The sequence below is a fragment of the Pantherophis guttatus genome, chromosome 4 (assembly GCF_059756535.1).
Source record: "Pantherophis guttatus breed Tessera chromosome 4, ASM5975653v1, whole genome shotgun sequence".
NCBI lineage: Eukaryota > Metazoa > Chordata > Lepidosauria > Squamata > Colubridae > Pantherophis > Pantherophis guttatus.
Genome location: NC_142066.1, coordinates 51,743,610 through 51,769,734, shown reverse-complemented (window position 1 = coordinate 51,769,734; position 26,125 = coordinate 51,743,610). Strand labels below are relative to the sequence as shown.

The 26,125-nt window shown below is 39.7% G+C and overlaps 1 protein-coding gene and 1 long non-coding RNA gene across 4 annotated transcripts in view; one reads left to right on the top strand and one right to left on the bottom strand.

The window, feature by feature from the left end:
• Positions 1 to 26,125, top strand: part of RAPGEFL1 (Rap guanine nucleotide exchange factor like 1) — a 64,438-nt gene that overhangs the window by 11,462 nt on the left and 26,851 nt on the right. For all 3 annotated transcript variants that reach the window (XM_034415781.3, XM_034415783.3, XM_034415784.3), the window contains exons 2-8: positions 18,558 to 18,636; positions 20,565 to 20,718; positions 20,946 to 21,043; positions 21,950 to 22,062; positions 23,242 to 23,409; positions 24,756 to 24,853; positions 25,018 to 25,140. In XM_034415781.3, the coding sequence (XP_034271672.1) occupies positions 18,558 to 18,636; positions 20,565 to 20,718; positions 20,946 to 21,043; positions 21,950 to 22,062; positions 23,242 to 23,409; positions 24,756 to 24,853; positions 25,018 to 25,140 (833 nt within the window). The remainder of the gene's footprint in view (positions 1 to 18,557; positions 18,637 to 20,564; positions 20,719 to 20,945; positions 21,044 to 21,949; positions 22,063 to 23,241; positions 23,410 to 24,755; positions 24,854 to 25,017; positions 25,141 to 26,125) is intronic.
• Positions 14,746 to 25,965, bottom strand: LOC117664651 (uncharacterized). The gene is made up of 3 exons (XR_015733824.1): positions 20,546 to 25,965; positions 18,481 to 18,667; positions 14,746 to 14,907 (listed from the first exon to the last, which is right to left on the bottom strand). It is a non-coding gene; the product is annotated as an uncharacterized LOC117664651 (long non-coding RNA).

Here is a 26,125-nt window from a genome sequence, read left to right as displayed (position 1 = left end):
TTCAAGGGATCGATCCTGCTTCTAGATCAGTGGTGCTGTCAGAGTTGGGAAGACTCTGGGCAAGAAGACCCTTTCACACTCTGGAGCACTGTATCACCCTTTAGTTGTTCTTTCTGGAATGCTATCAGGCCACAAAACAAAAATGGCGCAAGGTGATTCATCAAAGCCGAGTTTTATTGTTTCACACCTATAAACTGCCAGACAGCATTACAATATAATAGTATAATATGCTTCTACAATATACTTTGTGAACTATTAGGAAGAGCTGTCCTTAGCCTCTTTCTTTCACACATAATATCTGCGCTGAGTTGCCTCTTACTCCGCTGGAATGCAGCCCCTCCCTTGGGGGGATCCAGCTCTTCCCTACATTCCGTGACATGTCCCTCTATCTGTGTGCAACATGTTAAATCTTAGACCAAGAAAAACAACTCTGCATCCTAATGTTTAATTATCCCACTGTCCATAGACTCCCAGATGTGGGCTGCAAAAATATAGCAGAATCAATTTTGCATTTCACTTTACTGCCATGTAGTGGTCAACAAGTTTTTTGCAGGCCTGGTTCATATAGTATATTAAGACAACAGCTGTTAGCCTACAAATCATTGAACTGTACATTATCCAACCTATTTTAATTCATAGTATTGTGTTATGCAAACTTGATTTTTCTCTTTGTCTCTTTTTCTTACCTCCTGCTCTCTTTATTCTTTGTCTCCCCACAATATGGCAATTCTGCCAATTTAAAAAGTGTGTGGTGAGTTTGGAGATCCAGCTCTAAGAACACAGCTGTTGCAGAACTGGATGTTGCCTATCTTTAATAGTGCATCTTTTAAAACAGTGGCCCCAACCTTTTGGGCATCAGGGACCGGTTCCATGGAGAAAGATTTTTCCGCAGACTGGAGGAGACGTGGCTTTGCATGCTGGCTGCATCCTGCAGATGGGGCTTTGCTTCTTTGCGTGGCCCGGTTGATGGCATGCTGCAATTCAGTGCCGGTCCATGGACCAGGGGTTGGAGAACCCTGTTTTAAAACTAGCTTGTCAATCTTACTCTAGTATTAACCCTGTAAGGATGTAGTCCTCATCTTCCAAATTCTTCTGTTGCTGATTTTATCTTATTCCTTATGTCCATCTGTAATGTTCCTTGCAAGTTAAATCTGCAATGATTGCCTATTTTTGATTCTTTAAACAATGCCAACATTGGTATATTTCTCTTGTCTCCAAATTACAATTTTTCCCTTGCCATCAGATAAGAGCCTCTGTTACCATACAAGCTACCGTGGATCAGTTTCCTTATCCCAAATATCTGGTATGTTTGGGTTCCATAATCCTTAGCCAGCATGGCATAAATTCTCCCTCTGCATTAATGAAGCCACTTCCCTCTCTTTTTTCAAATCCTCACTTTCAAGTCCGCAATATTTTGTTCAATGAAAACTTTAGCTAATGTATGGTGAAGGTCCAACAGAGCTTCATCATATGCTAGCTGACCTTACTTCTACCACTTGACTAACTCATCTCAACTTTCTCCAAACTGTCACACACACACCCAAATACTTCAGGTACCAACGTCCATTGTTCTCAACCAATATTGAGGTGGCTGGAGTGTTATTTGGGATAGTTGTCTGAATGCAAGCAGAATGCCTCATGGGATTAAAATCTGATAATACTGGATCAATTATCCAGGGTGGACGAAGAAGCCAGACAAGATGCAGATCCCAAACTTCTTGCAGTTATCTTTGTTGAATGCACAAATGTCTGCAGGTGGCTGACATCATTTGAGTGAAGTCAGCTAGCAACAGGGCACCCTCCCAATTTTGCAGTGTCTGAATTGTGCTACTGATGCGGGACATCAGAATTAGGAATAAATAACAAACTATCTTGCTGGTTGTATTTAAAAAAAAATAAAATACAGAGTTATTTCTGTACAGAGCTGTGAATTAGGTCTCTTCACAGAATAACTAAAATACTGCTAACTAACTGGAGATGGCAGAAAAATGCACGGCTTAAAGACGTGTTCCCAATGCCTACTGCCTTGGCAACGAAACAGAATAGAAGTCTGTCCATGCCAGAAGCAAGGGAAGGAAAGAGATTGGGTAGGGAACACTTGCTTTGATGCCAGATGCTGGCAGCAGAAGGTCCACACATCTTTTGGAGTCAGTTCTCCAATTCTATGGAGTGATTATTTCACAAGATCAGAGCATTGGCACCAAAGGAGTGGTTTTCTACCACCTTTCTCCCCTTGTTCTCTCCTGCCACTCTCAGGAATAGAAGAGGAAGAAAAGAAGGTCTTTGCTTCTCTTGAATGAGGGAGAAGTGGAGCAAGCAGGTCTCTGATATTATAGACTAACATCTCTGTGGGATTGGAGAACTGTGCGGCAAAGGAGCTGTTTTTATATAGAGGGCAGGCAAAGTGAGGGCAGAGAAAGAAGGGGTATTTGGGGGGGATTGGTCCTCCCAGCTCCAAACAAATTTGCTTCCCACCAAGGAAAAGCAGTAAAATAGCCACTTCTCCCATTTTCCTTCCCATGGAAAATGTCAAGACAGATCCGCAGCCTATCGCTCCTATGGCTTCACAGCAGCACTTCTTTTATTAGTACTTCTGTGTTAAAGTCATAACTATTTCACAGCAGTTCTGCACTCCTTGGTAAGCTTAGATGCAGCAGCAGCTGGGCTGTGGAATATGTGTTCTATGCACATGTCCAAAAAACTGGGCATAGATTTTTTTTTTTTAAACCTAGGAATTCTTATTACTGCACTTGTTTGAATTATACTCTTTGCACAGTAGTAGGTTAACAGGCCTAACTTTAATTAGGATTTTGTGTCAATTCCTTATAGTTTGTATCTGACATAAGTTTAACTCAAGATCTCCCCAATTCTTGTCATCCTTTGGGGCAATGGGGAGAATATTGCGTAGCAGGTCACAGATGTCTCTGTTTTGCAGTTCTGATTTCAAAGCAGAAAATGCAAGTCTGCTAAGTAACAAAGAGCTCACATATTTAAAATTCTGACTTCAATCTAATGAGAAAAGTGCATTTGCTCCAGATAAACCTGGACACAAAGCAAATCATTAATTCTGTCAGGGCCAAATTGGATGGAACATTACCCTGATGATGCATGAAAAGTCTCCCAGTGTTTTTTTAATGCAGAAAAAGCATCCTGTGGACTAATTCCAAAGGGTGTTTCTAATTGGTCCGTTCAGATTTCTAATGAATTGTCTTGTCCTTTCCCTAGCACCGTGGAGGAAAAGAAAATGGCAGAAAAAGATGCACTCTGCACTCTTCAGATATAACTATTTCCTAAATGGTTTAGAGACATAAAGCAAAGTGCTAGAACAGTAATTTTAGTAATTCACACTAACAATTTTAAAGCAAGAGTGGATAATACAGTTCTAGAGAAGCAAAAGCAACATTTTCCTTCCCTCTCCTCCCATCCACTCTGCTCTGCTTTCCTGCCTGTGCAGATGAGTGGGGGAATAATGGTGGCAACTCACAAATCAAATTGCATTGCCAATGAAGTCATTTATGTCATTTGCACAATGATATGCTATATGAGCCGTCACGTAGCTTATGTCCAACTGAAATTACCTGGGGCCTTTTGCCATCATTTTGAGATAGCAAAATAGTTTTTCCCTGGTTTGGGTTCTCTATATGTGTTGGATTTCAGTTTATGGAATTTCGACCTCCTACGGTGGCTACTAATGTCCAGCACTCTTGGAGAATACCAAATTGGGGAAGCAGCAATAAATGTGTGTAAAATATAGCGTAAGCCTTAATAATACAGATAGGTCTTGACTTGCAACCATTTGTTTTAATGAATGCTTGAAGTTACAGTGGCACTGAAAAAAAATTACTTGCCACTGGTCGCACACTTATGACTGTCATAGCATTCCCCCACAGTTATGTGATGAAAATTCGACCCCTTGGCAACTTGCATTTTTAATTGTGCAGGATTCCAGGGACATGCTGTCTTCATTTGTGATCTTCCCAGCCAGATTCCAGCAAGCAAAGTCAATGGGGGAAGCCAGATTCACTTAACAACTGTGTGCTTCACTTAATGTCCATGGCCAAAAAAAGGTCATAAAATTAGTGTGACTGATTTAACAGCCGTTTTGCGTAACAATGGAAATCTGGTCTCCATTGTGGTTTTAACCAAGATGACCTACCTAGCATAACTGAAGAAAGTTATCCCAAACATAACTGAAGAAAGAAAAGAACCCCATTTTGGAACTCACTCAATGTCCCTTCTCCACTTATTTTCCATGATAGCCCTTGAGGTGTCATTAGTGCTGAGCTTGGTTGTTTCTTGCAGACGATTCATTACCCAAACTAAGTAACATAATTAGTGCTAATGAAGATGTTACCTAGTTTGGGTAATGAAATGTCTTCAAGTAAATAACTGAGCTCAGAGAGCACCAAGGACCTCTCATTTCAACCCTGAGCTACAAATATTCTCCTTTATTATATTATAACCCTTTCCACCAAAGAATCATGCTACGAGCAAGAAGTCGAGCCTGGATAGAGATTGCTGAGTGCTCAGAGAACTGAGTCTCCACTTGATGGGGAGAATATACCAAGTTACTACTTTGATTTCTCTCCTTCTTATCAGGATTTGCAAAAAAAATAAGTCCATGCAGGGGCATTTATTTTCCAACAATGGGGAAAGGAAAGGTCTGCATTCTGCTATTGGTGGCCTGGTATTTAGAATACATATGAAACACCCCTAAGCCAAAGGGTGTTTTTTAAAAGGCTGCCTGTGCTTCAAGTTCAATATAGGCCTCCCTAACTGGAGAGCTGGATGAGAAAGAGAGCAAGGCTGCACCCTCATTTTATCTGTACGGACACTTATAAGTAAGCTATCCTGGTAATTTTCTCCATTTCAAAGCAACTATCAGTTGGTCAAGCAAGGAAAGGATGCTGACATGATTACAGAACCAGTGTAAAATACATATTGTTTTTGATATTGTGCAGGGATGTGAATTTCAGGTTTTATTTGCTTCCTTTAAGGTTCATGTGTGCAGACAAGCCAGTCCAGTTAAAAAATAATGTCCCTCTTCTCACAGTTGTCAAAATGAGTGCCAGTACATCTGAGTTCCTAGTTTCTACACATGCCCTTTTAGAAAGTTTTATCAGTTTGATTCCTGATGCTCCTACCCTACCATTATCACAGATAGAAACCTTTTAGGTATCGCCCATAGGCCTGTATGTTCCTTCACACTTGCCTGCATTCCAAAGCTTATCCTGCTATAATAAATCTTAAATCTTAAATAAATATCACACCTTTTTTCTCTGGACTGGCTAACTAGGTAACTACTAGCCAGTTAGTAAATTGACCGAGATGAATTTCCTGCAGAAGATCAGAATAGGAATGTTGGTCAGAGTAAGGGAGTTGCTGTCAGATTAAACAATTGATTAAGCATTTTCCTGCTGAAGTGGCTGGTATTTATTTATTTGTGTGTGTGTGTGTGTGTGTGTGTGTGTGTGTGTGTGTGTGTGTGTAACAGTAATTTGTACTGTATTTCATATCCAAGATCTGAGATGACATTTTGCAAATGAACAGTAAAAGAAAGCCAATATCAAAAATAAATCAAGAAATTTGGAGCTCTTTGGAATAGCCTTTCTTCAGGATCATTGAATGTGTTTGCAAAATATGCCCCAACTCTTCAAAATTGACGCACCGGTAGATTATTTAATATTGTGTCACTTAATGGCTATCAGTCCAAGGGCAATCATGGTTTGCTGGGTAGCAACCATTTCTGCTGGTATGTGCATGTATATGCTGATATATCAAGTTCAGAGCTGATGGCATGGTTTGTATGCCACACTATGCCACCGTGTAGTTTCCTTATTGGAAATCATGTTTTATAGAATAGCCTCTAACGTTTGGGCTATGGGTCGCTATGGCTCTCCAGCTCATTCAGTATGACTGTACCTGATTCACAGAAGCAGGGCAGCAGCTTGAAAAGCTTTTGATTGGCAAGAAATTGAAGAGTGGCATAGGCTGTCTGGTTATGGCACTCCGCCAGGGCTGATCCCATTGCCACCACTCTTCCTTGCTCTGAAGAAATCCAGGGAGGAGCTAAGAGGAAAAGAGCAGATCCTAGCCCTGGTCTGAACTGTGATGGCCTTGCTTCCTTGCTCTTCCAGCACCTCCAGCCAGAGCAGTTCCTGGTCCTCTGGGGTATTTTCAGAACCTTGGAAAGAGGATTTGGAAAACAAAGCAAGCAAACTCTGCCCATTATGTAAGTGACTTCTAGCTCTCCTGTCATCAAACTGAATTAGCCAGAGAATTAAGAAAGTGTCACTCTAGCTACTCTGAGAGAAACTGAGTTCTGAAGGTGAAAGTATCTAATCACTGAGATTTCTGGAACCTAATCCCTTTTCTCTTTTAATGAATCTCATTACTGTATAGAAGCCTTTGTTGGGATCTTGTTTTCTGTTACCAAGAGCTCAACACTGCTGCTTCCCCTGCTGCCTTCTTAATATAGGCTGTCAGAAAACCTAAATCTCTTCTGAGACTTTGCAGTTACCTCTCTGTGGCTCCAGCAAAAGCCAATCAGCCTGCCTGCTCATCTGCCTTCTGCCCAGTGCCTAAGCATTCTCCTTCCTTGGTGTCAAAGTTCACAGATGTGCCACTGCTGATACAGTGATGTAAAGGTGTCCAAGGTCACTGTGACTGCTACCATTACTCCCGGCCTTGCTCTTGTGGGACTGATCACGACCCCAGATTATTGCACTTTCCAAGCTCTTTCCTGTTCACTCACATTTCCTGATTTCTAGAGGCTTTTTATTTAATAACTCCATCATCTGCAATTTTTCCTCCTTCTTTTTGCCTTGTTTTCTATCACAAATCCTTACATCTGCCAAATGTTCTGGTTGTACTAGGCATAGTTTTTTTTTTCCCTTCTAAGGAAATGCATTGGGGGGGAAAAGTCAGGTGAAGGCCCCACACAAGGATCTATAAGCTCAGAGCAGGATAATAGCCTGAAACCATTAGACTCTGGTAGAAATAAGGTGGGTGATTTTTCACCGTTCCTAGATACTCTCCATGCAAGACCCATCTACTACCTACTCAACTGCAGCATCAATACAATCCCTTCATCATTGTGTAGTTGTCACACCATGTTGCTTCACTGTTGCACACACGTGGCCCTTGGGTTATTCTTGGTGTAGCCCTTGCAATGATTTCAGTTTGAGACCTTGGGTTTATGGCTTAGCATAATAAGCAATCTGTCTCTTTTTTTAAAAAAAAAGAAAAAAAATATGAACAAAATTATGTCTTGCACCCAGCTTTTGGTTGAGTTAACCATGATTTATTGATCAAAACCACAACTGGATGACAGAGTCGATCTTACAGTTTGCAAGCCACAAAAGATGGTGTCACAGAACTTCAACATGAATTGGCTACATTGTGGTTATGTATAAAGTATAGTCTTTGCATTCAGTAAACATGGTAAAAAGCATATAGCTTCTATGGTGGATGAACCAGGTCACTGTCTCCAAGACAGTTATTAAAGAGATAATGGCCTGTCTTTTTCCTAAAGTGTGTTACAGAAGTTACTAACACATTGTTCAAGAGAATAAAAGGTTCCTGTGAGAACTTAAGAATTTCTTCTTTAGTAGAAACTCTTGCATGACTCACTGTTCTGGCCTTGGTTACTTCAATCAGTCTCTGTTCTGAGTGGTAGCTTCTGTCCTCATCTCTGAATCTGCTGGTGTGATCCAATCAATCACCCTTATTGCTGAAGTTGCAGCAGCAAAATAGCTTAGCTTTAGAAAAAGCTCTTCAACCTAAACAGTGATTGACATAAAAAATGTATTGAGGGCTGGGAATTTGTAAGGAAGTGTCCCTCTTTTTTTTAAAAAAAAAAAAAAGTTTGAAAACCCCCACGGAATATTATCTGTAAGATGAAGGTTCCCCAGTTCTTCTTTTTTTGCTTGCAAAAAAGGTTTTTGCCCACCAGAGTTTTTTGCCCACCAGTGTGCACATTGTAATGGTACGTGGGAATGACCTTGGAGGAAGAATGCCAGCCTAAACAGTAGTCTCACATATGGTTTACACATACGTACTGATGCCATAATCACAAGGGTATCTTCAATGCATTCTGCATGGTATATCCTTAGAATAGTGATGTCACCGAGTAGTTAATTAAGAAAAGTTTGCAGGAACTCCCTGTGTGAATTTATCTGTCATTGGTATAACAGTCATCAATATATCTTTGAATATGTTCTTTAAGTCCTGTGGTGAGCAAAGCTTTTTGGCCATGAGATTTTATCACAGGTGGCAGGCAAAACAGGAAGAGGGACCAGTTCTTTTTGCCAGCATCAAGCTTGTTCATATACCACACTAAACCTTAGCTTGTCTAGTCATATTTTATCGAACAAGCCTGGTTTGTGCATTACATTCAATCACAATTTCAAGTCACAGAGATTTCAAATAAAGCTCACACTGCAGCTTACTGTGATTTATAAATCCAGCCAATATGATTGCTATGCAGGTGTTGATGTGAAACTGATAGAGCCGAAGTGGATATCAATGAGAATATATTCTTTTTTCCAGCGCAAATCGGAACCTTCCCAGTTTGGCCTCCATTTTTGCCTTGCTTGGTCTTTTCTTTTTCTGGGGTGCTGCTTGGTGCAAGGAGGGATATATTACTCAGTGTTACTCCCTATGGCCCATTTTCCCTTTCCAATTAATTAAGGCTTAGCTCAATTGCAGGCAGGGAGCCAGCTTGGCAGACATGCTAGATTGCAGTCTGTGATGAGCACTGTTGGATGAATGGTGTTGAGCTGTGGCCAGCATCTCTGCCTGAAGCTTTGTGTAGTTCCTGAGGAAGATCCTGGATCCCTCCCAGAACTGTGGAAAAATGAGATTGTTATTTGAGCATATTGGTATGTCTCTAGTCGATCTCTCTGCAAGTGTCAGAGGAGCCTCTAGCACACTGCAGTTGGGACATTATATTCAAGGCTGCATAGTTTTTATTAATTGGCAAAAAATGTACTCATGACACTTTCTTACTTAATCCTTTGCAATCACATAAGGGCCTGTGCTTTATAATGTACTCCTAGAGGGCTTTCACAAGCTCATTTAGCAAGAATTAATAATATCACACATTTTGTAGCTTATTATTTTTAATTTTCATAGTTCTTAGCTTTGCAATTTACAAACAAAAGAAGTGCTTACATTTACACAGAGCAAAGAAGAAATAGCTAAAATATAGTCCATGTTCTGATACTGAAAAAACTTTGCTTCACAGTACATTAAACATTCCAGTATTCTAGGAAACTCCAGTTTTTAACATGGCCATCCTCATCATACATCGCTGTGGATGCTGCAGGATGTGGGTCTCTTATTTTTGGAAAATTATTTTGGTTCATCATATGTGTGGTGTGTGTGTGTGTAAAATGTATCAATCCAGAAGCTTGTGAAGCAGCCTTCCAAATCTGCAGGTGATATATGTAATAATTTCTCTCTCCTGAACTTGCTAGATGCACTTTTTCATTCTGAAATTATTTGTGGATGCGTAGAGTTGTGCTTTCTGCAATTGATTCCTTTCTGATACAGTTCCCAGAATTAAGATGAAAGAGCTCTGTTTGGTTGGGCAGAAGGCCCTCTAGTCTAGAATTTATTTTATACAGTGGCATTTGAAAGGCTCAGAAGCCTGCACTGGAGGACAATACAGGTAATCTTCAATTTAGAACCATAGTTGGACTGGACTACCTCTGTTAGGTGAGATAGTTGTTAAGTGAGTCATCCTACAACGATTTCTAATTTTATGAACTTTTTGCTGCAGTTGTTAAGCAAATCACATGATTGTTAAGCAAATCTGACCTTGCTTGTTGGAACCCCTCCCCCCCTCCCCAGGGGGAGATCGCAAATGACAATCATGTGACCCCAGGATGCTGCAAATGTTTACTCGCTCCAATGAAAGAGGCCTACTTCATATCCAGTCTGCCAAAGAATTTTGGCTGGCAGGGATCCAGGAGAAGAATCTGGTCCTTTCCCTCTAAAATATTCTCTGTCTGCAAGTGAAGTTGGCCCCCACATTCCTGGCCTTCTGGAAGAGTGGCTGGTTTGGCCCCCCGATAGTGGCATGTTGTGGGTGACTTGACAGAGTAGATCCTCACCTGTATATCACCTGTTCCCTTGGTTTTTACTTTCTTATGTAATCTTCTTAATTTTAATTGTTTTCCATTATCTTTATTACCTTTTTTATCATTTTGTAAGCCACCTAGAATCACTGCAACAGCGAGATGGGTGGCACATAAATTTAATAAATAAAAAATAACATGAATGCATGCCAGTCTAGGAGCATCCAAATCACAAGTGTGTGACCATGGGAATGCTGCAATGGTAATTAAGTATTAGCATTAGTCACCTGTTTTAGCACTATCGTAGTTGCCATTTGTAGCCTCCAATCACTCCCATTCCCTTTTAAATGTCCAAATTGTCAGCCATTCCTTGGTGGTGAATTCCACATTTTAAGTATGCACTACAGTTTGTTTTTAAAAAAACCAATCTTAATGGTCCCAAATCTGTCTGCAATTCCTTTAGTTATGCTGTCTGAGAATTCCGGAGATTTTCATGCCATGTGATTCTCAAGGGCGCAACATTGGATAAATCTTCCTGAGTTTGTCCTGTAACTTGCCTTTACCCAGGATGCACGGTCTGAAACCAAATTGGTCTTTTGTAGAGATAAACACCTGCTAAACCCTTGGACATTTTGAAGGAGATTCAAAAAGGGTCAAAAACAGATATGTGCCAGAAATAATTAGGATAAAGCAGAGTGGGGAATGTGGGTGTAAGGGGGTAGAAAATTTCTCTGGCAGCCTGTTGTGATTTACTTAGCACATTGATTAATCGCCCTCGAGCATTCTACTCCTAATGCAAAAACTAGGGTCCTCTTTAATGGTTTATAGAGGAATGTCAGCCTTGGATTATAACCTTGTTGCTTGGCAATGCCTAATACAAAGGTAGCTAATTAACCAAGGCTTGTTTTCTCTCTCCTCATGGTCATATAGTTTTGATTGTCTGGGAACCTGGCTGTGAGGATCCCTTTTCTCTTTTGATGTCTGGCTGATGCAAGGGATTAACATTCTGGCCTCCTTTCTCTCTCTGCCCCCAAGACACTGAACTGAATCCAATAGCATTTTTTTTTTTTTTTTTTGCTGAAAGAGCTGCAGTAAATTTGGCAAGAAGGCAGGGTGTTCACACACTTCTACAGTGTGCTATAGTGTAGGGGAGAGGAAGACAGAATGGGGACAAATCCCTGTGTTTTGCCTTTGTAATAGGGAGCAGGTTCCACTCAGAGTTTAACAGGTGTCCTAAAAGTATTGCTGAGAAGATATGCACGGAGTGTACCTCTGTGTTGAGAACTTTCCTTTTTCTCTCTTTGTTCACTGGAGATATTTAAGAAAAGATTAGTCAGCTGTTTGTATGGAATGATATAGGTCTGTGATGGCGAACCTATGGCACATGTGCCGGAAGTGGCATTCAGATCCATCTCTCAGGGCACGCCAGCTGTTGCCCGCTGCTTTTCTGGGTTCCAGCATGCATAGCACATGTGTGCAGCCAGCTGCTCTTCATGTGTGCATGCACGCCAGAAACAGGAAGACCAGGTGACCTGCGCGTATGCACACACTGGAAACTGAAGCTCAGCTTCCCGGCATGCACATGAATGCCGGGGAGCTGCTCTTCTGGTTTCTGGTGCTCCCACATACACACTCCTGTTTTGGCACTCGGTGCCAAAAAGGTTTGTCAACACTGGTATAGGTTCTCCTGCCTTGGGCAGGAGGTTGGACTAGAAGACCTCTCAGCTCCCTTCCAACTCTGTTATTCTGTAATTCTGTAAAACCAGATAATGGCTTAAAGAACAGAGTATTTTGCTTGCATTGAATTTCAGTTTCAGACAAAACCCATAAAAATTACATGTAGGAGGTTTAGGATCTCTAACCCAACTATTTGCAAATTTTGCAAGTTGAAAAGGGTTAGTATATTTGATAGTACCTTAAAAAATCAATATAGCAGGCATTTTTATTAAGGAAAATCTAATTAAGTGATTTGGTATTGTAGTGTATGTTCCTTAAACAACCATATCTGGGTTGCAGAAATCCAAATGACCAATAAATGGCAACAACTATTTCCAGAAATAAAAATGATAGTAATAATGATAGTAATATAAAAATAACAATTAATAATTATAATTAATTAATAGAGAGAAAAGAAAAACAATAAAAACCTCAAAGACAGACTCAATGGATCACCAAGTCTTTTTCTGCCATCAGTTTTCTATCTTTCTATGTTTCAGACATCTCCTGACAGAATGGATTTTTGAAGTACAAGTATAATAGCTCAGATTTTTCAATTATTATGCACTTTCTCAGAATTTTAAAGAGAGGAGTGGGCAACCTAAGAGCTTAGGGCCCTTGTGAGACCATCTGATTGTTTTTGGAGGGGAGGATCAACTTTGACCATCATCCCTAGAAATATGCGAGTCCCCTGACCATGCAAAAATTGTATTCCCTGCTTAAAGAGGAGATAGAAACAGCTTGCCGCTTCTTTTTGTAACATAAATCCATTAGTTATGAATAGATCTTCATTTTCAAATGAATTTCCTCTCTCTCCCTCTTCTCCTTCAAGAGCCAAATCTGCTAGGTGCTGAAAGGAAGCAAGATGCAGAGACAGAGACTGCTTTCAACCCCTAATCTTGTGGAAGTGAAGTGCTGGTTCATGTTAATTGAAAAGTTTAAGGGATGGATGCTTATAAAGCTTTGGGCACTAATGTTATTTGTACACTAAAATGATTTGTTTTTTCTTGGCTGAACATCAAACAAAATGTGATGTAGGAGGCAAGGTGCATTTCTCAATGTTCTTAATTTCTTTTACTTATTTGCATGCAATTACGAAGGACTCTGAAATTAAGATGTAACAGAAGGAAGACATTTTATTCTCCCAATCCTTTTTCTGGGGGCTGTTTCCTTTGCCACAATTTTTCTCTCTTATTATTCTCCCCTGTTACTTTTTTCCTGTAATGGCAGAAACTTTCCAACAAGCTGTTTTCCACACCAAAACCCTGCTCCTCCCAGTTGTTTTCCTTTCATCAAAAGGAATAGTGTAGCTTATTTTCCTCTGCTGCAGTTCTGATCAAAGTGGAATTATTCTAGAATTGCTTTAAAATAAAGCAGTCACTTCCCCTGCCGAATCTGTAAAAAATATATTTGATGCATCTCATGTTAGATTTATATTGGCTTTTAGATTAACAGTTCAAATCTATGTTAGGCCTTTTAGCTACACAGTCTCTAAATGGTGTTACATCTGTCACCCAAGCATAATTAATTAATTACTTCTTTTATATCTTTTCATCCCTCCTTCATTACTTTATAACTAACTCAAGGTGGCAAACATACTTAATACTCCTTCCTCTTCCTATTTTCACCACCACAATAACCCTGTGAGTTGGGTTGGGTGAAAGAGAGTGACTGGCTGAAAGTCACCCAGCTGGCTTTCATGTCTAGGCAGGACTAGAATTCATAGTCTACTGGTTTCTAGGCCAGCATCTTATCCTTTACACCAAACTGGCTCTCCTATGCAGAATATTTATGAAGGGATCTTCCTCACAATTAGTTCAATGAGCTTTCCTCCGATCCTTAAATCATAAGAAAAATAATTCGACAAAAACTGTGCTGCTACCACAGTTACTATTAAAACCTTAGCCATAAGGTGGGTAGTACTATTGCTCTCCCACAAAGTAATGAAGGGTAGTTCCAGGGCAGTAATGAATAGATTATTAGTCATTATTTCTTCTCCCATCCATTATCAGCAACCAGGAGAAAAACCAGCTTCTATTTACTCTCCCTCAATGGGTGGCGGACTAGAGTTAGGAATTTGGGTCTCTGTTTTCATTATTTATTTAACCTTAATTTTTTTAATGGTTGCACACTCTTTCCAATCAGATGATGATCTGCCAAGAGAGGTCCCTGAAAAATGTTAAACTTCTTCATGCTGCAAAAAGCAGGAAATTCAAATGAACCTTGGTAGTACAGGGGTTTAAGGCACCCTGTTATTAAGCTGGTTATTAAGACCAGCTGCCTGCAATTACTGCAGGGTTCGAATCTCACCAAGGCTCAAGGTTGACTCAGCCTTCCATCCTTTCTAAGGTAGGTGAAATGAGGACCCAGTTTGTGGGGGCAATAAACTGACTTTGTATAAATATACAAAAGGATGAAGGCTATTGCTGAGCACATTGTAAGCCGCCCTGAGTCTTCGGAGAAGGGCGGCATATAAATCAAATTAAAAAAAAAACAAAAAAACCCTGAAAGTGAATTCATTCTCAAAGCGTGAATCCATATTTAACAGAAGTAGTACTACTTGCATGCAAGAGGAAGACCTGGATGGGGAGGAGGGAAGGGTAAAACATACTGTCTTGCAGAAGGACCAAACATATTTGGTTTGGGGGAAAGGCTCAAGCCAGGAGCCCAGACAAAGGCAGAAGAGCAGAAGAGCAAGCTGACCCTTTTTTGGGAAAAAAAAAAATGGGAGGAGCACATTACAACATTTTGGTACCTGTTCCACTTGTTCAAAATGCTAAAATTAATAATATTGAAGTAAATAGTAATAGCAAAACTTATGTAATAAGTCTAAAATTGAGAGGTCATAGAAATATGAGCTACATGCCATCCTTACATTCTGGCATATATTTTAAGGAAAGACCGTCTTTTTCGTATTTTAGAAATGTTTGTTTATCATCCCACGTACCTTGGGACTGAGCTGGGTGGAGTGCGGTGATGTCGTAAAGAAATGTTGCAGGTACATGGATAAATGTTGAAATTCTGGGATGTATTCAGGGTGTATGAACTTTGATCTTCAAAAATATGGTATATACATTTTGATACTTGCTTCATCTGACATCTCCTTGGTCTGTTTGCAGAAAAAAGATAAAATCGTGCCTCTTTGTAAGTGTAAGTTAGTTCTGTGCAGCTTTAGAAGAGCAGTAAGAAAAGCAGCCGGGGGAAGGGAATGAATTTTATAAAATTATGAATAACATGGAGAGAGTATAAAACATGATAAGCTTGCTTCATTTTAATCATGATTGTGTCTCTCTGTGTGGGTAGTTTGGCATATCGTGTGAACACATGTATGATTTGGTGCTTCACTATATTAGGCAATCTCATAAAATATATTAATTAAATATCCTGATAATATGTTTTCTGTGAGATCAATCAGCATATGACGGAAGTCAATCCCATTAAGTTACATTGGGGCAACAAAATAAACATGGCTGTAATTACAGAAAATTAGTATTGATATGGATGTTTTTCTTAAAAGAAATAGAAGCTACTTCAAATTGCAGATGAGAGTGGATTTAACTATTTCCCACCCAATTGGATTCCCCATTCTAGGTGCTCCAGATAGTTCTCGACTTACGACCAGTTGTCTAACAACCGTTCAAAGTTAGAATGGACTCCAAAAAAGTTATTTGTAATCTAGTTTCAAAGTTCTGATGCATGCTCCCCTCCATGGTCACATGACTGCATTCTGGCAATCAAACTGCTTTTATGGGTATTTGCAATGTTCCATAATCCAAGTGACTGCAATTTACTGCAACTGCCCCATAGCGAACAATGGTTTGCTTAATAACCTTGATGTTTGCTTTACAACCTTCACAGTTGCTTAACAAACTCTGCAAAAAAGTCATTAGATCAGGTCTGGTCATGACTTATGACTAAATTGTGAGCTCAATTATGGTTGTAAGTCAAGGACTGCCTGTATTTGCTTTGGAAAGAAATCAGCTCCTGGCTCTGCAGGTCCTTTGCACTTGATGCAAATAGCATTCTCATGGAGTATATACATCAGAATTATAAATTTAGTGTCGACAAAGGACTTATTATCTTCTCTTCGTTGCACTTTTCTAAGCCAGATCATCTCATCCCATTCCAAGACTGTTTAATACTTCAAAGAAGCCCACAAGTCTTGTTTGTACTACTATTATTTCACCATTTAGGGACCAACAAGTTTTTAAAAATGCAGCGAATGGAGAATACAGAATAACACACATATTGGTTTAGCATCTCTGCCCTTGCTCCCAGTAAAAGCAAAAACAGGTAGGGATTGAAGTATTTTCAGAAGAAAGTAGCACAAGAAATGTTAACACCATGATAAGACTGATAAAAAAATGAATTTCTAATTTTTTTAGAGGCTTAAAATACAGATGTTCATCCATGGTACAGAATTCATAAGCTGCTGTGTATGCATGTTGTCAAGCAACAAGGAAAAAGGTTTTTGAACTGAATTTCTGATAGCCTACGGCACAGCCTTCCTCAACATAGTGACTTATGAATTGAAGGACCATGGCTGAAGTACTGTATTAGTTTTATTTACTGCTAGATTTATTTAGTGCCCATGCCTCAGCATATATACTCCTGGGATGGTCCACAATAGAATAAAAATAATTTTAAAAAACCAAAATCCATCCTGCATAAAATTATTAGCAAAACAAAGTAAACAGCAGATGAAACACAGCTGAGAGGTGATAAAGGTGATCAATATGTTGGTTTACAAAGGTTAAAAGCCTGGAAGGCTCAAAAATCCTATTTATATTAAATGCCTCAGGAAGCGTCAGGAAGCCTCCCCAAAGGTGATGGTAGGTCCAGGAGGATTCCTAAGACTTGGGGCTCAAGTTCAGAGGCATCTTCTTTGCTTGATACCTGCTTCTCCTGAGCCACGAAATGTCTTTGCATCCCCCTTCTCTGCCCTGATGCTCTTCCGATGGATGGGATTTGTATTCCTGTAATGGAATTTCATCTTGCACAGAAGATAGAGAAAGGCTGTTTTGATTCTGATACACTGGGTCACACTTCCCCCGCATTTAACAGATGCAGTGTAATATATCTTCCTAATATGCTAAGCTTTGATCTGAATTCTGTTTCTGTCTATTTTTCTAAGAAAGGTAAAGTGGGCCATTATTCTTCATTCATTAAATAGTAATGAAGTGAAAGAGCAGCCTCGGTGAGCAAGGAGAATAAGTGCCAAAGAAAATTTTAGAGAATTAGGGTTGCATTTGGGGTTTCACCTGTACTTTTGACCTATGACCTTTTATTTTTAATGGGGAGTAAGTGGAAGCTAGGGTTTCTTCTTCTTTTTGTGCCTTCAAGTCATATTGACTGCGGGCAACTGCCTGCAGTAGTCCCTGCAGATTTTTTTGGCAAGTTATTTCAGAAGTGGTTTGCCATTGTCTCCTTCCTACACCTGAGAGAAGGTGAGTGACCGAGGATTAGCCAGCTTTGTGTCTAAGGCAGGATTAGAACTCATGATTTCCTGGTTTTCTAGCCTATTGCCTTAATTTTTTATTTTTATTTGTTTGTCAGGAACGTATTAGGTAATATATATAAGTATAAGCATGAATTGAATACATAAAATAGATACAAATAGATGAAACATTAGGACAGGAATGGTAGGAATGCTGGTGTTCTTATGCACACCACTTACAGACCTCTTAGGAATGGGGTGAGGTCAACATGGCATAGGGCCTAGCTATCTTCGAGACCGCCTGCTGCCACCGACGACCTCCCATCGACCCGTGCGCTCCCACAGAGAGGGCCTCCTCGGGGTGCCATCAGCCAAACAGTGCAGGCTGGTGACCCCCAGGGGGAGGGCCTTCTCTGTGGGGGCACCTACCCTCTGGAATCAATTGCCTCCAGAGATAAGGAGAATCCAAGACCTCAGTGCCTTCCGCCGTGCCCTTAAAACCTTCCTTTTCCAGCAAGCCGGGCTGGCCTAATTGTTTAAGTGTTTTTAAGTGTTTTGTTTATTGTTTTTAATTAATGGGGCCAAATTTATATATGTATATTTTAACTGTATTTTAATATTTGTACTTGATGTTTTTACTTGGCTGTTCACCGCCCTGAGTCCTCAGGGAGAAGGGCGGTATACAAATTCAAAATAAATAAATAAATAAATAAACAGCAGACAGTCTTAGATTAAAATTTTGGGGGTCTTAGTCTTAGATTAAAATCACTACACCAAAGTCTCTCTGGAAGTTAAATTAAAGGTTTTTATCCAATAACATTGTACAACTATTCTCTATACATGCTCAGAAACACTTCTTTTAAAAAATAATAATAATACAAACCGCTAGAAAATGCCCTAATTTTGATGGCATGAGGTATTAACTCCCATCCCAGAGCCTTTTATATCAGATATCCAACACTGACAACTTTAAGATCTCTGGACTTCAACTCTCACCTCCACCACCAATTGCGGAATTCTGGGAGTTGAAATCCAAAAGTCTTGACACTCCTGATTTGGGGTGTATGTATGATCTGCAACTCTCAGCAATAGCCATGTTAACGGGGGGATTTTTTTAAAAAAATTATTTATTTATTTATTTATATCAAAGATATAATTTCAAAAGATACATTGCTAAATGAATGCTATGTAAGTAATGTGCAATATAATATTAGTAAAAGATTAACTATAGTCCAAGTTCCTTACCATTGGTAGTGTCTTGTATTCTGAGCTGGGCTGCCCTGTAATCTCTTTTTTTCTTCCCATTTTTTGCCTTTTCTTAGATATCCTCCTAGATGATATTGTCCTTACCCACTCACTGTTTTTGCCCACGGAGCAGTTCCTACATCAGCTGTACCAACAATATCCTTCCTGCAGACTTTTGGAGAAGTCCCTTTAAGAGGAGAAGGATTGGGGGAAAAAATCCATTTCACTTTTCATGTTTTCATATTCTTGGATCTTCTTGTATTTTGTTATTCTACAGGGCGTTGTTGCTTAAGTGGTTAATTTCGTAAGAATTTCAGCTATAATTTTCATTTTTAAAGCATATTTGTAGTTATTATGAATTGAAAATATATGAGCAGCACCCGGTGAAATATTTGGAGTCATTAAATGTGGTACTATTGCCCATAGCTGTATGATTTTTGTATCCCTTGACCTTGGCAAACATAGCCAGAAGCTGCTGAAGAAATGATGCTAAATGAGTTACATAAAAGAGTGATTAGCATTTTAAAAAGGCAGTTGATCTCTAGGAAGCTTATTGAAAAATCTTATGGCCTTTAAAAATTGGAATAATACTTTGTAAGAGACAATTGACCTTTTAAAAGTTTATTCTGTTAGCGAATCACTAAAAAGTTATATGATACAGTATTACCGTCCTCCTTTTGTTTTAATTGGCTGTTGCTTAAGGAGAACAGGAAAATTCTGATACAATGATGTAGTGCCACCTTTTCTTTTAATTCCACAAGATTCGTAAAATCTGGGCTGCACGTGCCCTTTTAGCCCTTTCTGCAGTTTATCCTTAAGAGACTGCTATCACCATAAACAATTCAATTATGCTTGTATTTAGATATAGCTTTCACTCTATTCAATAAAGTTTTCTTCTTATGAAACTAGTGAGGGATTGTCACTTTAATCTTTAGAAGACAATATTTGTAGCTCTCGGTTGAAACGAGGTGCTCCCTGAGCTTGGTTGTTTACCTGCAGACATTTCATTACCCATCTGAGTAACATCTTCAGTATTTGTTATCTTCAGTGTTTGAAATAAAATATTCAAGCCTTTACAGAAGTATTCTGAAACTATTCCACTCACACCATTCCCATTTATAAGAAACATTTCTGGACATGGAATGCTCACAACACAATTCTTATGAACTTAACAGTAACAGAGTTGGAAGGGAGATCATCTAATCCAGAGATGGCTAACCTTTTTGCCATCACATGCCAAAAGCGGGGGGAGCGCGGGGGGTCACACGCATGTGTGCCCACACCCAAAATTCTATGCGCCCTGTTCCTCCTGCGTATGTGTGCACACACCCCTGCTCCCCCCGCTTTTGGCACGTAATGGCCCAGTGGGCCCGGTAGGCCTGTTTTTCACCCTCCACAGGCTCCAGAGGCTTTCTAGGAGCCTGGGGAGGGTGAAAACAGCCTTTCCCACCGCCCGGAGGCCGGAAATGGCCCATTTGCCGATTTCCGGTGAGACAGGAAGGCCTGTTTTTCACTCTCCCCAGGCTCCAAGGCCTTTCTAGGAGCCTGGGGAGAGCAAAAACGGCCTTCCCCACCCCCCTAGAAGTCCTCCGGAGGCCAGAAACAGCCCATTTCCAAACTCTCGGTGGGCCCAGAAGGCCCGAAAATCAGATGGCTGGTGCACACATGCGCACCAGAGCTGTGCTCTTGTGCCCACCAATATGGCTCTGTGTGGCACCTGTGGCACGCATGCCATAGGTTCGCCATCACGGATCTAGTCCAACCCTCCGCTCACGCAGGAGACCTATACTAGGGATTCTAACATTTTAAATGGAAATTGGGAGTTTTAAATTCAAAATGTTCAGAATTTTAAATCTTATGTATGTCTTTACAGTTTTGTGATTATTTGGAATATATACAGTATAAACTGACACATTAAATTAAGATCAACAGGCTTCTTATGCAAAATTCCTTTGGTTTTTCTCATTACCATCTGGATTCAGATTAATTCCACTTCATTCCCAGACCTGTCATTTGGAATACTTTGTCCCTTCTAATTATTCGTTCTTTCATGCTGTGGGTTTACCTTAACCTGCCTTTGCTACCTTCATGACGGCGTCAGCAATCCCGTCCCCACCATGCTGGAAAGAAGATGAGGCTGTGCACCGGAAACGAGCAGTTTTGATCATTTTACTGCACTTTCTTGAAACATTCAAGGGGATTCTGCAAGAAGAAGAGAAGGCTGGCAAAGTCATCAAGGTATTACAGAGCTTTTCTTGCCCTGCTTTCATGAGAATGAACTAATTAAGAAATAAATATGGCTGTTTTACAAGATCCCAATCATTGTTTTTCTAAACATTATTTCATATGTCTAAGGAGGCAAGTCTTCGTGGCTAGCTAGATATACTGTTGGGCAGTAGTTGCTATTCCTTTGTTTAGGCACTTCAATGTTATTTTGGCCCAAGCACCTTTCTCTTCACTTTCAGGATCTGTATTTGCTGATCATGAAAGATGCATCCCTCTACCACAAACTGGAAGATGAAATCCTGAAGTTACATCAACTTGTGGACACAGTGGAACTCAAGTAAGTTAAAAATGGCAACATGGATGGGGGAGTTTTGGTTCCCATTTGGACTTAATCCAAGTAAGTCAGAGTAACGGTGATTATAGAAGCCTTTTCATATCATTTTTTATTCTGAATGCAGTTAAACTCTCCTGGGTTAAAGTGATTCATAATATCGGGGTCTTCCTGGATTCTAACCTCATATTTTGGGATCAGGTGAAAGCTGTGTCTATAACCTTTGCACAGTTATATCTTGTATGCTAGTTACAATCTTATCTCGATCTAAAAGCTCGTTTTATCTTTGTACCTTGTCTAGACTACTGCTATGCATATTACATGAGATTGCCCTTGAAAATCACTTGGAAACCAACTGTTCCAAAATGGAATGGCTTGAATGATGAGGGTGCTGCTAGGGATTTAGTCTACTGTAGGAGCTTCACAGGCTACCTGCTGTGGGTGGTTGTCATTTTTAAAGTTCTCCTGATTGGGTAGTTACATACTTCAGGAGCATCTTACTCCCAGGAAGGAGATTAAACATTGCCATTTCTAACTTGGAATCAATTATTTCTCAATTTGCATGATTTAACTTTGATAACCATAGATTCAGATCTTGAAGCTGCTGTTGGATCTATTGGAAAATGGGACATAGATGCATGTCGCATTGGCTGAATTTGCATAACAGCACTAGGTTAAAATGTGATTGGATGCTTTGTAGCTTAGTGAATTGTGTCAGTGTTTCCCCAAAAATAAGACCCTGTCTTATTTTTTTTGAATCCTGAAATAAGCGCTTGGCCTTACTGCCATGCGCTGAAAAGCCCGATTGGGCTTATTATCAGGGGGTATCTTATTTTGGGGGTAACAGGGTAGCTATTTTGGAGGATGTAGTTACTTCTCTTCTGTCTTCTAAATCTTGCCATCTGGTTACAGAGTGACTGAAGAAACCCAACCACCCAGCAAGCAGGTCAAGCCTTTATTCAGACATTTTCGCCGCATAGATTCATGTCTTCAAACTCGGGTTGCTTTCCGTGGATCTGATGAAAGTAAGTAATAAAGAGTATGCTTGACAGTGGGGTGGAAGGGAGAATAAAATTAAACTTTTGTTTATAGGAACGGAATGAGGATAGTGATACAATTATCATCCTACCATTGGCAAAAATTCACAAATGCACACAAGCCCTTGAATAAATTAGACAGGATTTGCTGTTCAACTTTTCCAGACCAGAATGTCCACTCGGAATGTTTAAAATGTGGTTTGGCATTCTCTCAAAATTATTGTTATGGCGGAATTTGTGCATTTCCAGTTCTGTGTCTCCCAAGAAAAATGTCACAATGACATTTGTTTTCTTTTCTGCCTTCTCTATTGCAGCCTTTTCAAAGTTCAGAAAATAAGAGATTAGAGAAAAGGGGGCGGGGGGAGTAAAAGCAGTCAAGTTAATTTAAGGTACAGTTTGTCAATCTTGCTGCTTGAGGAATTCTCAGGGTTGAAACTGACACATCTCAAAAGTTGCCAAGTTTGGAAAACACTGCATTAATGCCCTTTTTCACTGGCTCCAGTTCTTCTGTCTTTGCAGGAAAAAGGTGTGCCAAATGAAGCAGAAACAAGTTTTTCTTCATACTACAGCATAAGAATTTGGCATGATAACATAGGAATGAGCTGAGCTAAAAATTAAATCCAGATAAGATTTTAAAAATTAAAAATATCTCAGTAATCATTCAGCAGCATCAAGTTAGGTTTGTAAGATATTAATGGGGCAGGAACAAACAGGGACACTGATGCTATATTTTCCAGGGATTCACGTGCATCATAAATTGGGCTTTCCTACCAGTTGAAATTTCAAAGTCTCACACAAATCAGATTATAGAAGTCTAACTTGAGATGCCATGAATGATGTCTCAAGGTCTGTATTTAAAGGGGTAAGAGAGGGAAGCAAGCAGCATCTTGTCATTGTCTTAGATATAGTTTTGCAGATGAGTGATGAAACCAGGAAACTCCTTAATCTATCTAGAAGGAATAGAATTCCACCAGTGTTGACTGTTCCTGCTGTTTCCATATTGCAGGACCAACATTACAGGCTTTTCCAAATGCAACATGTTGGCTTGATCACATCTAGTCCCTAGCCGTGGCCAGAGTCTCAGAGACACTGATAGGATTCAAGCCATCATTGAAGTCCCTTGCTATTCCACGTTTCAGGAGTTTGGTTGTCTCCCCTTTTTTCTAGTCTTCTGCCGAGTTTATATGCCAGACCACTCCTACGTCACCATCCGGAGCCGCCTCTCAGCCTCTGTGCAGGACATCCTCACGTCAGTGACCGAGAAACTTCAATATTCTGATGAACAGCCTACACGGGAGGAAGCTCTCATTCTGGTGGCTGTTACATCATCAGGAGGTATCTGTCCATCAGGAAGAATGATAGTGATACCTCTGTGGTTTGGGTTATCCTTCTGCAATCTTGAAACTCAAAAACTTTAGAAAAGAAAAGGTCAAGAGGGAAAAAGCACAACAAGTTGTAGTTACTATTACATCTTACTGCCACCTTTTTCATTGTCTCAATAGCAGGTTCATTTTGCTCCTGGTCAAAATGAAGCACATTTAGGTTTTCTTGTTTGTTGCACCAGAATGAGGCTTAAGAAGAAGATAGTAAACTTACCTAGTGCTTGGGGTCACATAGTACGCAGGGAAATGTCCATAAGTGCAGCAAAACAGAGTAGTGAATTCATGAATAATTAATTATTCAATAAAGTAAGTTGAAATAGAAGATAGTTCTTTTTTCCAGTTTAACATTTTATTGAGTTATAAAATATTGTAAAATACAAAAGTAAATAGAAAAACAGTGGGGAGGAAAAGAGGGAAGAGAAGTGAGGAAGGATAAGAAAAAAAAAATAAAGCATTGACTTCTGACACTCTCTGTTGTAGTAAAATAAGGCATTAACATCAAATCACAATTTTTTGCTTTTTCATAATATGAACAAGCCATTTCTGTAAAAATCTATCAATCTACCCGGAAAAACCCTAAATTAAAGTTTCATTCTTTTCCACTTCAAGCATGAAGTTCAGAAATGGTCTCCATGTGAAAACAAAAGTACTTATGTTCATTTCTTTAATCAAAGTAGTCAATTTTGCCATTTCGGCTAACTCCATTACCTTCTGCAACCATTCGTCCATAGTAGAAATCAAAGTATCCTTCCATTTTGGTGCATACAATTGTCTTGCTGCTGTCAAGATATATAATAACAATGTGAAATAGAAGATAGTTCTGTTGTATGCTGTTCCTTTGTCTGCTTTGTGGAAGGGTTAATGAGTGAAAGTCCTTCTGCCTAGAGTTTGATTTTAAGGACTGGGAAAGTCTCAACACTTACGTCTAAAGCCAAATACTAATAAATGGTGTCCTATGCCCAGCCAATTGTAACTCTCCAGGGTGTTCAGTTACACAAGATAGGACAAATGGTGTTTTTTTTTGGGGGGGGGAGGTCTTACCTTAGGCATTCCAGATGTGATTGCACTGTGAGAAACTCCACTGGTGCCAGATGTCTCCAAAAAGTGGGTCAGATACATATTGAAGCATAAAATATGAGTTCATGTGAGGGACGATGAATTGAAAGGAGGACTTATAGACTTCATGTGAACCTGAACCTACAACCACAGTATTTTTTTTAATAAAAATGCTGTGGAGGCTATTTATATGCCAATCCAGATAATTCAGTAACTTTCAATCACTTTCACCCCTAATCTCAGAGAAATCTGTGCTACAGCCTAATGAAGAGTGTGTTTTCACTACCTTGGGAATAAACAGCCATCTTTTTGCCTGTACAAAGGATACTTTTCCATCCCTGGTAAGTGGATTTCCTTGGATGTTGCTCTCCTTGACATGTCAATATGGCTTTTGCGTTGTGACTCTTTGTGGTTGGAGTCGCTGTGTTCAAAGATACACATTCACACACATACATACCCAGATCTTCTACTGGTAACATACCCATCAATTTGACCTTTTCTGCAGGTCCCTCTCCCAGAGGAAATCCAAGTGTCACCAGGTGACACAGAAATCCACCGAATGGAAGCTGAAGATGTAGCAAATCATCTGACAGCCTTCCACTGGGAACTGTTCTGGTGTGTCCATGAGGTGAGCAAACCAAACATAACTTTCCTAACTTGATCTCTTTCAGATATGTTTGGACACTGACTCCCTGGCACATCATAATATCAGCATACGAGAGCTGAATATACATTCAGGGATGCCTCAGATTCTTACCACTGTGTAATTCTATACTGTACTGAGTCTCCCCTTGAGATGCTAGATTTCTTTGGCTAGAGGAAGCTTCTCAATAGGCCTACTCAAACTTTGCAAGGAGAACTGTACTGCCTACCATTCTTAGATTTTTTTTTTAAAAAAATGAATTTTCAGAAATGGAAAAGTTTTGACTGATATTTTGCACTTCAAAATAGCAAGATGTTCTCATGACTGAATGTTTGGAAAAAGATGAGGTTAGGAGCTTGCTCTCTGACACATTGGTTATTTTTTTTACTACAGACTTAAAACAGCATACATCATCATCCAATCATCACTGAAATGCTAGCAAGTTTGCCCTCATTACAATAATACAGCACAAGATTGACTGACCTGATTTTACTTTTTTTTCACAGTGGATAAACAAATGTGGTGGCCATTAAGCAAATGTCATGGTCATTAATTGAACCAGTTGTTTGCTATGGGCTAGTTTTGCCGAAATCTGGAAGTAAATACCAGTTTTCAGCAAAAACATTGTAAAATGCAGTCAAGTGATCATGAGATGCTGCAAGTGGTCATAAATGTGGCCTGGTTACTGAGCACCCAAAATGTAGTTACGTGCCTGTGGATTTAAACTTTAGAACTAGGTCATAAGTACTCCTGGGAATCCTGTAATTCTGAATGGTCACTAAGTAATCAGTTGTAAGGCGAGGACAGCCTGTATAAAGGAATATTCAGTCATTTGACTTCTACCGTTTTATGGGCTGAAGTGATCCAATATGACAACTTGGCTTTAGTTAGCCTTATCTTTTCTCCAGTTCAGTTTCTGCCTCCTTTCTCCTTGTTATGTGTGACATAGACTGATCAATGAAAGGCGTTC